The sequence below is a fragment of the Limanda limanda genome, chromosome 1 (assembly GCF_963576545.1).
Source record: "Limanda limanda chromosome 1, fLimLim1.1, whole genome shotgun sequence".
NCBI classification, from domain to species: Eukaryota; Metazoa; Chordata; class Actinopteri; order Pleuronectiformes; family Pleuronectidae; genus Limanda; species Limanda limanda.
Genome location: NC_083636.1, coordinates 24,143,557 through 24,158,118, shown reverse-complemented (window position 1 = coordinate 24,158,118; position 14,562 = coordinate 24,143,557). Strand labels below are relative to the sequence as shown.

Genomic DNA, 14,562 nt, shown 5'->3' with positions numbered 1-14,562 from the left:
GTACTGATGAGATAAGAATTATCTTGATGTGATAAATATGGAGAAAAGGAAGGAGAAGCAGGAAAGAGAAGCTCCGTGTGTCTTGTGTCATAAATTCCCTGTGCGTCTTAGCATCATCAGGGGTTTTTGCCATTTAATCAAATTTGGAACATCGCACAAATTAGCTCTAACTATAAGCTTTATAAAAAAGGAAGGTTTTGAGTCTACTTTTAAACGAACAGAGCGTGTCTGCCTCCCTAACTGAAAGTGAGAGATTATTCCACAGCAGTGGGGCTTGATGGCTAAAAGCTCTGGCTCCTACTCTACTTTTAGAGACTTTAGGGACAACAAGTAAACCTGAGTTCTGGGATCGGAGTGCTCTAGTAGGTTGATATGGAACTAACATCTCTTTAAGGTAAAGAGGTGCCATATCATTAAGGGCCTTGAAGGTGAGGAGGAGAATTTTAAATTCTATTCTAGATTTAACAGGAAGCCAGTGTAGCGATGCTAATACTGGAGAAATGTGCTCTCTTTTCTTAGTTCTCGTCAGGACACGTGCTGCGGCATTTTGGACCAGCTGCAGAGTCTTTAACGACTTGCTGCTGGAGCCTGATAATAATGAATTACAATAGTCCAGTCTCGATGTAACAAAGGCGTGGACTCGTTTTTCTGCATCTTTTTGTAAAAGGACATGTCTGATTTTTGAGATATTACGCAAGTGGAAAAACGCGGTCCTAGAAATTACTTTTAAGTGACTATTAAAGGACAAATCAGGATCGAAGATCACTCCCAAGTTCCTGACTGTGTCATTGGAAGCAAGGGCAATGTCATCTAGCGCAGCTATATCATTAGATAATGTATCTCTAAGGTGTTTAGGGCCGAGTATTATAACCTCTGTTTTATCTGAGTTTAATAAGAGAAAATTGCGGGTCATCCAGGTTTTTATGTCCTTGAGACATGCTCGAAGTTTAGTTAATTGATTACTTTGATCAGGTTTTATTGACAAATATAACTGGGTGTCATCCGCATAACAGTGAAAATTTACCGAGTTTGTCCTGATAATGTTTCCTAGTGGAAGCATATATAATGAGAATAAAATTGGGCCGAGCACAGACCCCTGTGGGACACCATGGTTAACTTTGGTGCGCACCGATGACTCATCATTGATTTGAACGAATTGGGAGCGATCAGCAAAATAAGATTTAAACCAGTTTAAGGCCGTTCCTTTAATGTTAATTAACTGTTTTAGTCTCTCTAATAAAATTTGATGGTCAATTGTGTCGAATGCTGCACTGAGATCTAACAGAACGAGGACAGACACAAGTCCCTGATCTGAAGCTATTAGAAGGTCATTAGTGACTTTTGCCAGGGCTGTCTCTGTGCTATGATTGGTTCTAAACCCAGACTGAAAGTCTTCATATATATTATTTTCCTGGAGAAACTCACACAGCTGATTGGCTACAACTTTTTCTAAGATTTTAGATAGGAAGGGGAGATTAGATATTGGCCTGTAATTTGCTAAAACCTCTGGGTCTAGGGTGGGTTTTTTGAGTAGGGGTTTGATTACAGCTATTTTAAAAGATTGTGGTACATAACCTGATGATAATGACAGATTGATTGTGTTAAGTAACGAATTATCTATTAGGGGCAGAATTTCTTTAAGTAATTTAGTTGGAATCGGATCTAAAATACAGGTTGTTGGTTTAGAACCTGAGACTATTTTGGTAAACTGATCACGGGTGATCAGAGAGAAGCTGTCTAAATAATGGGAAGGATTCTCAGCCGTTTCTGAGATCTCTATTGTTGGGAGGGTATTAGTGCCAATTGAGGGCAGGAGATGATTGATTTTATTTCTAATAGTTAGAATTTTATCATTAAAAAAGGTCATAAAGATATTGCAATTTAGGGATCGAGGAATACTGGGTTCGGTGGAGGTGTGACTCTCTGTCAGCCTGGCTACAGTGCTGAAGAGAAACCTGGGGTTGTTTTTATTCTCTTCTATTAGTTTTGAGTAATAGGCAGCTCTTGCTTTGTGGAGAGCCTTTTTATATTCTGTAACACTACTCTTCCAGTCTAGGAGATTTTCAACACTGTTGCTGGAGCGCCACTTCCTTTCTAATTTTCTTGATATTTGTTTCAACTCATGTGTCTTGGAATTATACCACGGAGCTAATTTACTATGTTTTACACATTTCTTTTTTAGAGGCGCTATTGAGTCTAATGTTAATCGTAATGAGTCTGCAGAGCTTTCTACGAGGTGGTCAATCTCAATAGAGCTCGGGTTTTTAAAGAATTTGTTGTTTATGTCGACGGATAATACGGGTTTAAATGTAATCGGAATTATTTCCTTAAATTTAGCTACAGCACTATCAGGTAGACATCTAGAAAATGAGTTTTTTATTAGTGGCATATATTCAGATAGTGAAAAATCGAAGGTTATTAAATTATGGTCTGATAGTACTGGATTGCGCGGAAGTACTGTTAAATGTTCAATTTTGACACCGTATGATAACACAAGGTCAAGTGTGTGGTTACAACAATGAGTAGGTTGATGCACACACTGACTAAAACCAATTGAGTCTAGTATTGAAATAAATGCTACGCTCAGGCTATCTTTATTATTGTCAACATGAATATTAAAGTCACCAACAATAATAATTTTATCTGTCTTTAGGACTAGGTTTGATAAAAACTCAGGGAATTCTGTTAGAAATTCAGTATAAGCCCCAGGAGCACGATAAACTACAGCAAATATGATTGGCTGTTGGTGTTTCCTGGATTGACGTGGAAGATTAAGAACAAGACATTCAAATGAGTTGTAGCTAAATTTAGGTTTAGGATTAGGATTAATTGATAGACTGGAGTTAAAAATAGCAGCAACTCCACCTCCTCGCCCGAGTTCCCTGGGAACGTGTGAATTTATATGACTGGGGGGAGTAGATTCATTCAAACTGACATATTCATCAGGATGCAGCCACGTCTCAGTAAGGGACATTACATCTATATTGTAGTCTGAGACTAGTTCATTAACTAAAATAGCCTTTGAGGACAGTGATCTAATGTTTAAAAGACCACATTTGAAAGTCTTAGTTTCCTGTGTTGTTCCAGAGGTTGTGTTAATTTGTATAAGATTATTGTGAGTTCTCGCTCTGTTATTGTTTAATTTAAATAATTGAATCGGACGGTAGACAGAGACAGTCTCTATGCGGTTGGGTGACTGATCCAGAGGGAGCGCAGAGAAGTGTTTAGCACTGCAGCTCTGCTTCCTGGTCCCAACTCTGGGTTGTCATGTGATAGACTTAGTAATATTCTTAGATAAGAGAGCTGCTCCATCCCAAGTGGGATGAACGCCGTCTCTCCTAACAAGACCAGGTTTCCTCCAAAAAGTTTGCCAATTATCTATAAAGCCCACACCGTTTACAGGACACCACCTCGACAGCCAGCGGTTAAAAGAAAACATGCGACTAAACATGTCATCACCTGTAGTGTTAGGGAGAGGGCCAGAGAAAACTACTGTGTCCGACATCGTTTTAGCAAAAGCACACACAGACTCAACATTAACTTTAGTGACCTCCGACATACGAAGCCGGGAGTCGTTGCTGCCGACGTGAATTACGATTTTACTGTATTTACGTTTAGTTTTAGCCAGCAGCTTCAATTTGGATTGGATGTCGCCGGCTCTGGCCCCCGGAATACAATTGACTATGGCCGCTGGTGTCGCTAATCTCACGTTTCTGAGAACCGAGTCGCCAATAACCAGAGTTTGATTCTCAGCGGGTGCGTCGCTGAGTGGAGAAAATCTATTTCAGACGTGAGCTGGTGGGTCTTTAATCGTGGGCTTTCTATGGGTGGTACTATGCCCCCTCCGGACCGTCACCCAGCCACCCTGGGCTCCCGGCTGCCCGGGGCAAGTCGAGGGACTGCTAGCTGAAGCTAAGCTAGGTGGCTTCGCTGCGGCTAGCACGGGCCGGCTAACTATAGCTAACGGGGGTTCTAAGCTGAGGAGCCGAGCTTCTAAGTTGCTAAGCCTCGCCTCCATGTCTACCAACATACTACATTTATTACATTTACCACTACTGTTAATGGAGGCGGAGGAGTAAGTAAACATGAGACACTCGGAGCAGGAGAGAGCGGTGGAGCGAGAGGGAGAGAGAGAACACATCGCTGCTAAAACTATGAGTGTGAGATTTAAACAGAACACAGAATCACAAAGCACCAGAGAGGAGGGGCTGGTATGTGAGGGTCCTTAACTATATACCGGTGATTTTAGCCGTAGTAGAACAGAAAGACAGTTGTGTTTAGCGGAGGAGCTAATTCAGATAGCGACTACACCACCCGTGTCCCGTGGCAATAACAGGAAGTGACGAAATGACGCAGCACGCTTACCGTAAACACTGGAGAAGATCCGCCTATATAGTGCCTGTCTAATTCCACAGATACTCCATGCTCTCTCTAAGCAGTACCCAAATTCAGGTTATAGATAAAGGGCCAACCAACAGTACATTGTAGTTTCTACGCTTATAGGGATTTTCATATATAACTTCAACTCTTTTGTGTATTTCACCAGTGGCAAGACTTAAGGACACAGTGTGATTTAGGAATGCATACTTTAGGCTTTACTATCCAATAGGATGTGAACACCTACATGTAACATAGAGAGTGACAGCTCTTCTAGCCATTCATAGATGTGCTGTTAGAATGGGTGACACAAGTAGTGGAAGATAAATGGGGATGCTGTGGGAGACATCTTCAGACTTGGAGGTGACAGTTAATCATGTTACTCTGTTAGCGTTTGTTTATTGTTGCACCTTCTGGTCTCCTTGATGCATCAAGTCTACATTAAAATCTTCTACATTAGACATCAGCTGCTGCCTGAGTTCTCCTTTCACCAGCTTCCAGGAAACTTCCATCACATGATCCTATACTGTAGTAAAAGCACAGTCAGTCTATGAAGAGCACTAATGACAAAAAAAGTAAGAGAATACTGCAGTAAACTGTCTCATATGACTGACATATTGTTATATAGGGCATTTTTACACTCCGATGCATTGACCCTAACCAACCAGAAGGTCGGCGGTTTGATCCATCTTCCCCATCTGCATGCCGAAGTGCCCTTGGGCAAGATACTGAACCCCCGAATGGCCACTGATAGAAAAAGGGCTGCCCATGGATGCACTGTATGAATGCATGGGTGAATGACAAAAAAACTGTACTGTAAAGCACTATGTAAATACAGACCATTTACCATTTACTACTGTAAATGGGTAACAAACGTTGTGAGTGAGAAACCTGATGTATCATTTCAGGCATTTTTAAGGTTGTTTTAAATAACATTGACATAACTTAATTTAGGTTTGTAATCTCTTTAAGCTTGTTATTTCATATCATAATTTATTATTGCTGATGGCCACAGGATATACATAATTGTTTAATTTATCCATACATTTTCACTATCCAGGTCACATTTAATGATTAAATATTTTACCAAGAATTATACACTTGCTAAATAGCCTCGGGCTTCTCACAAAATAAATGTATAAATATATTGGTATTATAGCATCAAAAAGTTCTTGAAAATCAGGGCATCCTTTTGAAGGGACTTTAAGCTGTATTGGAGTATTTTTAGACCATGGTATTTTAACTTGTACATAATAAAACAAGATTTGAATAGTGTACGTCTCACAGCTCACGGGCCTCTTTAACTCTTAAGTTAGCAGATACACTGTCAAATGACAAGGCTCCTGCTGCAGTTTTAATAGTGTACAAAGGAGGGTGCCACATACGCGCAGGACATATTAGCATGCAGCAGAGGGAAAATTAACGAGAAAAACAAAATAGTTCGGTAAAAGTTATCCAGGACATGTTTTCATGACTGTAAGCCAGTTTGTGTCCACTGTCTTTATCATTTGTGATTCAACAGAAACATACCTAGCTGAATTAAAGCTGCTTCTACCCAACTAACTGTTTTTACCAGGTAACTGCTTCAACCAGGTAACTGCTTCAACCAGGTAACTGTTTCTACCAGGTAACTGTTTCTACCCAGTTAACTGTTTCTGCCTAGTTAACTGTTTCTATCCAGGTAACCACGTAACTGTTTCTACCCTGCTTGAGATTATGACATGTGATACGTTCAATATTAAACATCTTTGATCAGGCAATCAGCACTCTGCAGCAGCAGTGGCTGGGTCTTATCAACGTAAGTGATGCTGTTGATCATAACAACGGTGCACTCATGACAATGCAACGCCATCTGATTCTCCAGTTCGGGGCTCTGCAGACTGAGTTCAGTTGAGTTTCACAGAACTTTGAATAAACTGGTGAACAGCTGTTTGTGAAGGAGTGTTGGTGAGTCCAGTAGGAGGTTTTTACTTTTGATAAAGCAAATGTAATTATATTGTTTTCATCAAGCAGTAGTTATGCTTTTCGTAAATTCAATTGACCAAACATAGGAGCGTAGCACAAAAGTTTGGGCCCTACACAAGCAGTCTTTGTGGGCCCCCTTCCAATACAGCATGCAACACAGAGCCTCTGCACATTCATTATAAATTAGCTAATCTCTTCTAATGTATCACGCCCATTAGAAGACTTTGCATATTGCAGATAGTTTGGAAACTGTTTCCCTTCCATATATTTTGTGATAATGTCTTCAAAGTCCCTGCTACTAATTAATTCCTGCTACATTTTCCAAGGTGCCCCAGTCTTTAGATTCCTGGATTGCCCCCACATATATTACTAACACAGATTCATGGATCAAATGTATTATGCTGTCTATGAAGTTAAGAGGATTACTCACTATACTGCAAGCCACCACCGGCATCAGCATGTTCTCAGTTGGGAAAGGAAACTAGTTATGAGAGCAATCTAGTGGTGACACATGCTGCTGAAAGAGTCAGATACAGTCAAGGAGACAACTGGGCGTTTGCTCATTTTATAGCACAGCCTCCCATGTGGTTAGTACAACATCGTTAGTCATCTTCTAGATGTTAAGTTTATGTATTCCATTGTTTGTTAATAGTTAACTGATCTCATGAAAGACCCAAATCAACACTGAATGTCTCTACTACTCACAGGATGTATGTATCTCAACCATGATATAACTTATTCCTCTTTAGTCTCAAGATAAAACATCTCTGTGAGTGACATTATTAAACTTGGTGACATTTTCTTTCAGTACATTCACCATTGTGCTGATCATTTTCAGTTTTTCTTTGTTTTATTCTGAATATTTTGCGGGTTTAGACTGTTAATAAAACAAGACAATTGAAAATAAGTTATTTCATTCATTAGATACATTAATAACATAAGTCATTATCTCAATGTGTAAATTTGTATGGTGAAATAAGAAGTACCAAAACAAATCTAACAACATTAGAAAGTCAGATTTATTATTTTAATTGATTAAATTACTACAATTCTCATTGTTTGCAGCCAAAAAATTAAAAAAAAATCCTCTCTAACTAAATATTAAACCCATAAAATAAATGTAATGAAGTGAAAAGTGAATTATTTCCAGCTGAAATGTGGAGTAGGTGTGTACTATAATTTAACTTCAAATAGAACATTACATAAATAGTACATACAATACTTGGAGAAATGCTTGTCAGCCTCCGTGATAATCTTAAATAGAAAACTGAGGAAGATGGGAATGGATGTTCAAAGTGAACACTATACATACTTTTCTGTATCTTTCTCTCTCTCACACAGAAACAATCTCTCTCTCTCTGTATCTCTCTCTCTCTCTCTCTCTCTCTCTCTCTCTCTCTCTCTCTCTCTCTCTCTCTCTCTCTCTCTCTCACACACACACACACACACACACACACACACACACACACACACACACACACACACACACACACACACACACACACACACACACACACACATACAGCTGCAGCATCTAATACTCAATACTCAGATTGTCCATGCAGTCATTGAGAACAGTTTGCTGCAGCATTTTGTTCAACAAATTATATACATAACCATATTGAAAGCTGTGTTATTCTATTAATTTGTATCATTTTATATAAACCACCCTCCATTAACTTCTTAATTTTGGTTCCGTCAGCTTCATCTGTCGCACAAGGTAAGACATTTACATTTTTTGTCACAATGTCCTTCTGACTCGATTGAGAGAGAAAATCAGATTTTAGATAATTTGCGATTTTGTGAAAATGATACTGATCACAGATGAAATTGATGCCAATGCCAATGTCAATGGCTGGTGAAAAGAGAGAACTGTGTGCTTTAGATGTAATTTAGAGATTTGGCTGTAAATGTTCCAATACCGTCAAAAATGCTTTTTTTAAAAGATTTGAATTGTATTAAATAGCATGATTCTAACATTTATTTGTTTAATTTGGACAAGAAAACTGTATTTAGCTCTGGTTGTATTTTGCAATTTGACCGTTTGAGGTGGTTGTCATTAACAATGACTTTAGACAGTTTGGATGTTGTCTCATGTTGTGTGTTAGTGTTGTGTTAAGGGCTACACTAAGATCCATTGCTCGTTTCCCTCACTTTGGGATTTGTTGGTGAGTTTCGGTTGCTTGGCCCTTTAGATTCATGGTTGGGGTCAGCCTCAGAAAAGGATGTTTTTCAATCCACCCTTGTTGAAGTTATCACTAACCTGAGGATAGCTGTGTGTCAAGAAGAGGAGCTGCCCTGACTCTCTGTGTCTGAAGTATGATGCCAAACTACAACCTTTTAGAGTTTACTTCAGCACAATGTGCGTGTACTGTGTACATGCACAAGTATGCATTCATGTTTGTGCATGTGTGTGTGTGTGTGTGTGTGTGTGTGTGTGTGTGTGTGTGTGTGCGTGTGTGTGTGTGTGTGCATGACTGGACTCATGTGACTGTCCTTCACAGTCAGTGATCAGGCTTCAGGAACTAGTAAGCAATCAGAAATGACATCTATTGATCAGCCTAGAAAACTCCCCCAAATCGGCTTTAGAAAGACAAAGCTATATGTCATCAGTGCATAGGAAACTCAGGGATCAATTCCTGTACAAATGTATGTTTAACGCTAACAAGTTCATGTCTGGATAGAAAAAAATACGTAGATTGTTGTGTGTGTGTGTGTGTGTGTGTGTGTGTGTGTGTGTGTGTGTGTGTGTGTGTGTGTGTGTGTGTGTGTGTGTGTTGTTAATTTTTTAGGCCTCCGTGCTGGCAACACCCAGTGGCCGGAGGCATGATGTTTTCAGGTTGTCCGTCCATCCGTCAGAACTTCGGTCTGTCCGGCCTGTTCTTGTTAACATGACACCTAAATATGTAACATCTTGAGGCAATTCATGTCTTCAAAATTGGTACAAACATTCAATTGAACTCAAAGATGAATTGATTATAATTGGTGGTCGAAGTTTAAGGTCACAGTAACCTCATGTTCCTGTGAATGTGCTAGAGAATTGTATTACTTCTGGTACAATTCACTTGGACTCATGGATGACCTGATTAGAATTTGCTGGTCAAAGGTCACGGTGACATGTTTTTGACCCTGTGAATGTGATATTTCAACACCGAATTGGGGGAATTTTTTCAACTTTTGATCAGCTATCACCTGGACTCAAAGATGAGTACCAGTGGTCAAAGGTCAAAGGTCACCGTAACCTTATGTGAATCTGAGAAAAATACATGTCTTTGGCGGAGGCATAAGATCCCAGTGTAGTAATTCTTGTCTTTTCTTTTTGGTGGCTGTAAACTGAAATCATATTTCTGACCTTAGATTGCTCTCATCATTCATTCAAATCCCCTCCCTGATGAATCTGTCGGAGAATTCTATTGTGCTCAACTCAGTCTTATAACAATAAAGATATCACATTCTAAAAGTGTTGATCTTTTAAAGGCAACTAACTGGAAAACCTTGCAAGCTGGTCCAAATTAAGCATGCTGCCTTTAGATGTGGGACTTGACAAAATCAAACTTGACAGATCCAATTTTCCATCTCATGAGTTGTGAAAATGTTAAACCAGCATTGAATTCCACTAAGGTTCAATAAGGAATTCAAAGAATTCAGTTCAGTTAACAACAAGTGTAGTACACCAAGGTTTGCTCCCTCCAGTCTGTCCCAGCATGAACACTGTACAACAACAGTGCGTCACATTGCTCCCAGCTACTTTGTAGGGACTCAATCTTTATCATGAATAACAGAATACACATAATTATCAGAGGAAACATGATGGCAGCATGTCAGTCATGGGCTGTTATGTTTCCTTTAAGCATCTGGACAATTTGGTGCCTGATGGGATGTCGGCAAAAATCCTGTTTCTTTTCAATCTTCATTTGATGAACTAACACTTAGCTACAGCAAGTGTGTGAAAATTAATTACAATAACATTTTTGAAATAGTCTGTAATTAATAACTCTTTAACATTTAAAGTTGAAAAAACTTGGAATTAAGAACAAGATTGAAGAAAAATCTTTTCAATTTCTATTTGGAGAGAATTGTGGGTAATCCATTAAGGTTTCTTATAAATTAATGATTTATTAACCATTGGTTGAAACCTTAATAAATGTTTCCTTATCAGAGGAGTTGTAGCGTTAGGATGAACACAACTTGGCAAATCCTAGACTTGTTTATATTAATGTTAATCATGGCTATCTCATCATCCTGTAAAAATGGCCTCTGGCCTCAATCGACATTGTAAAACTCCAGCTACATCTGTGGTAGGATTTGATATATCATCTTTTTAGACAACATACATATTCAGACATCTCACTGATGTATCTAGAGATTCACAGCCTCAAATGTTTAAGTGTAGCCGTTATTGTTGGTGGAAATGTATCACCGTTGGCTTTAGTTTCCATGTGTTGAGCGCGAGCCGGGGCCTGAGGGGCTGCTGGGGTTCTCGATTGAGTTTTCCTCTTGTCATCCTTCGATCTGTGGATGTTGCAGTGGCATGTGTGTTGCCATGTGGTCTGGCAGCCAATGTGGTACAGCAATGTGAGGAGGATTCCCTGATACATCATATTGTACACTTTAACTTTTCATGGAAGTGGGGTGTATATTAGGTAATTGCTGATGGAGAATCAAAGAGAGGGCAGGGATAATGTTGATAATATTAAGCGCTGTAAATATGTTAATTTTGTTGATGTGCTCTGATGCTTGCGGTTGTGAGGGATCCCTCACATGTGGCTCTGTCTTGGGTTTTTATGTAAGTTTTGCCCTGTTAAAGGCTAAGTGTGTAAGATTCAGGTGGATCGGATCTATTGGAAGATATTGAATATAAAATAATCCTAGTGATGTTATATTTATATTTAAATACTTTATATTACATCGGGAATGGGCAGAGGATGTCGCACCTGTTAAGCCCTTTGAAACAAACTGTGATTTGTAAAGATGGGCTATACAAATAAAAATGAATTGATAACGATCGCCTCTCTTTCTTTCCTCCAGCTTCTATATTTCCTCCGTAAACCTCTTCCTCCCTGTTTCTTATCTGTTTCAGGATGGATCATCATGACTGGCAGAGGGGAAGGAGCAGAGGTCATCGACACCATGACGACGATGATGGTGAGACAACAGTAACCCTGGAAGAAATGCGGGATTATCAGCTGAGTAAAGTGGGCACAGCCCTGGATCACCTCAAAGAAAGTTAAATACATGGCAATTAGTTTGTAAAATGTTATTAGCCGTATTGTAGTGGGGAAAATTGGAATATACACTTCTCAATCCCATCAACTGTCACAAAGGACTTTCTAACCTCAATATCAGATTCAACAAGACTGATGGTTTCAACTAAAAAAATTGGCAATGAGCTGTTGACAATACATTTTGGTTGTTTTTTCTTACCCTTGTTGAGGGTTAAAGACAGGGGATGTTGCACCACTGTCCTCAAAAAAATGTCCCACATATGCTGAGTTTTTGCAAACAGTTCCTGATTATTTCATCGAGTACACACAAAAGCATTTATTTGAAGCCGATGACAAGTGGTTATTACAGCATGCTGGCAGATACTTTTCCTGATAGTCTGATAATTATTCGGGAAATGGAAGCAGCGCACCACTTGAAGCTCAGGGGTTGTACCGGTCATGTACAGAAAAGAACACCTATTGGCCTCATGTCAGTATTAAATTATTCTGATGAGCCAAAAGCATCTGAAAACTTCTGCATGACATCGACAGTACAGAACTAATTTCTTCTTACTAGAAGTTGAAGACTCACTCAAGGGAGATCTTACCCACTCAACCCAATTGAGGCATCATACTTTCTCTCCAAGTCAGGGTCACAATCAGATTGATTTTGAAGCTTTGTCTTAAATGATGTTGCCATCGTTTATATTTGTGACAACACAATATATTTGCAGACTGCAAATGTGAGTGTGTGTTCACATACACTGCTTTATTAGCAAGGACTTTCACATCACTCCACAAGCAGTCAGTGTTTTGATCTTTTTTCTAACATGTTCTCTCTCTCAGAGGCACAGCCGGAGTACATTGGTGTCCCAGTCTCCCACAGGCGGAAGAGGCGCAGACACCACTCCCATTCCAGTGATGCCGAACATAGCGCACGACACGAGCACTACGATCACCACACGCATCGTGACCACTCGCACCGAAGCTATCATCACGACAGAGAGGAGCACTACGACGATGAGGAGGGGAGTGTTGATCATCATGGGCAAATCAACCTCACAGGTTAGGTAAACTGAGTCTGTACCAGACGTGTGTCCCATGATCCTATTGTTTCTTTTACTTTTCTAAAGTAACCCATTAGGGCTTAGCTATTCTAATATTATATATAGAAAATTATCATATACAAGGGGCATACAAGCTTAAAAAATAGAATAAACTTACAAACTTAAAACAAGTTGAAAATATAATATAGCTGATGAAACTTACAATGTACAGTAGAGCCAAGAGTCTTCTTATACTATGCTTCCCTTAAATCGCTTTATTTGTCAATGTGAAGGTATCTCTACTCTTCAATTTTTTGAAGAGACCTTAAAAATATAAAACACACAACACTTTACCTGTTGATTTTACACTCACACAGACACAAACACACACACATTAGTGAGAGGCATATGATCAGGTTGGATGTATGCTGTTGCGCACACAATTGCAGGTCTGCCTGCACTAAGAGTGTCTGTGATGAGGTTGCAGCTGCGGGTGCTTGTATGTATGTATGTGATGAATATTTTTGCAGCAAGGGGCCACGAAGTCTGAAGCCTGTAAGCTGATTAGAGCTGAGGAACTCCAAGCTGTGTGTGCATGTGTGTGCATGTGTTGTGTACGTGCATGTTATTTGGTTATTTGAGTGTTTTGCCTTTGGTATGCTTAATTTTTGGCCTGCTCCAGAAAGGACTCGTCCCAAATGTGTGCCGCAAACACAAGGCCTGAGTTGATGGTTGGAGGCACCAGACTACCTGGGTCTTCTGAGCAATAGGAGTTCTGTGGGCGAGGAAGTCCGCGCTGTTCTCATGCATGTTTGAGTTTGAGTGTGTGTGCTTGAGTGTTTGTGCATGGACCTCTGGGAGGAGAGTGCTCGAGGGCCCCGTGGTGTGTGTCAACCCTCTTAAAGCCTTTGGCTCTTTGCTGCTTTGGAGATTTCGGTGGATTTCTGCCACAGCTTAGAGGAGACCAACTGATTGAATGGCGCAGGTTTCACATAAACCCACCACACACCAAATCGGCTGACTGAAACAACAGAACTGGCTGGGGCAAAATACCTGTAAACGCAGCAGAGCACAGGAAGAAGGGGAAAGGACGTACGCGAGTAAGAGTCAAAGTGTGTCACTTCTCTCCACTCATGGGGGTGAGCTAAGAACCCTCAGGAACCCAGACGTCTTTTTCTTCTTGACCAAAGCCAGACTGAGGACCCCTCTTCAGCACCTCAGTGGATCCAGTGAGCCTGCAGGACCCCAGGGCCTATTGCCCCTCCATCATGGCCTCCTGCTGGACCCTGCCAGGCTCTCAAATAGGTAAAGATGACATGAAAGAGAAATGGAGGAGGAAAACACCTGAAGAAACAAGATTCAGTCAGTCTGTATTAGAGCTGGGGTTCACCACAGATATCCAGAATGTGTATCAGAAGTTAGTGATTTAATGGTTTCAGACATTCAAGGTATTTCAGTATTACAGTATTTCACTACTTCATTTAGCACGCGTTGCATATGGTAAATTGGTTGTGGTTCTCCTCCTTCACGGTGTTTGTGTGTGTGAGTGTGTTATTTATCAGCCGTGTGCAGGGTCTCTACACACCTGTGATCATGTTTAAATATGTGAATAATTCATCTCAGAAGTTTCAGCATGAAGTAATTTCCACCAGGAGTCACAAGTCTATCTTCAAGTCCCACACTGAAACTAAACGCTCGTTAAACTGAGCACTCAAGCGCTGCTCGTCAAGCCTGATAAACCTTCATACTGTTATTTGAACGGCCACGAGCACAGTCTCAGTCACTAAGCTGTGTCACCGGCATTTCTCCCTCTGCAGTTAAACTATAGTAGAACTATTCACCACTGTATTAAATAGGACTTCTCTTACCAGATCACAACATGCCCATAGTTACTAATACAGAACACTGGGCTGAAAAAAATATCAAGCAAGAACAACTCCTCATGTTTACCTCCCCCAATATGCTCCTAG

The 14,562-nt window shown here is 40.2% G+C and overlaps 1 protein-coding gene across 1 annotated transcript in view; it reads left to right on the top strand.

Annotated features, from left to right (window-relative positions):
- Nucleotides 1-11,423: 11,423 nt before the first annotated feature.
- slc4a5b (solute carrier family 4 member 5b) overlaps nt 11,424-14,562 on the top strand; it is a 29,631-nt gene continuing 26,492 nt past the window's right edge. Inside the window, exons 1-2 of the mRNA XM_061070717.1 lie at nt 11,424-11,487; nt 12,393-12,611. Coding sequence (XP_060926700.1) covers nt 11,424-11,487; nt 12,393-12,611 — 283 coding nt within the window. The remainder of the gene's footprint in view (nt 11,488-12,392; nt 12,612-14,562) is intronic.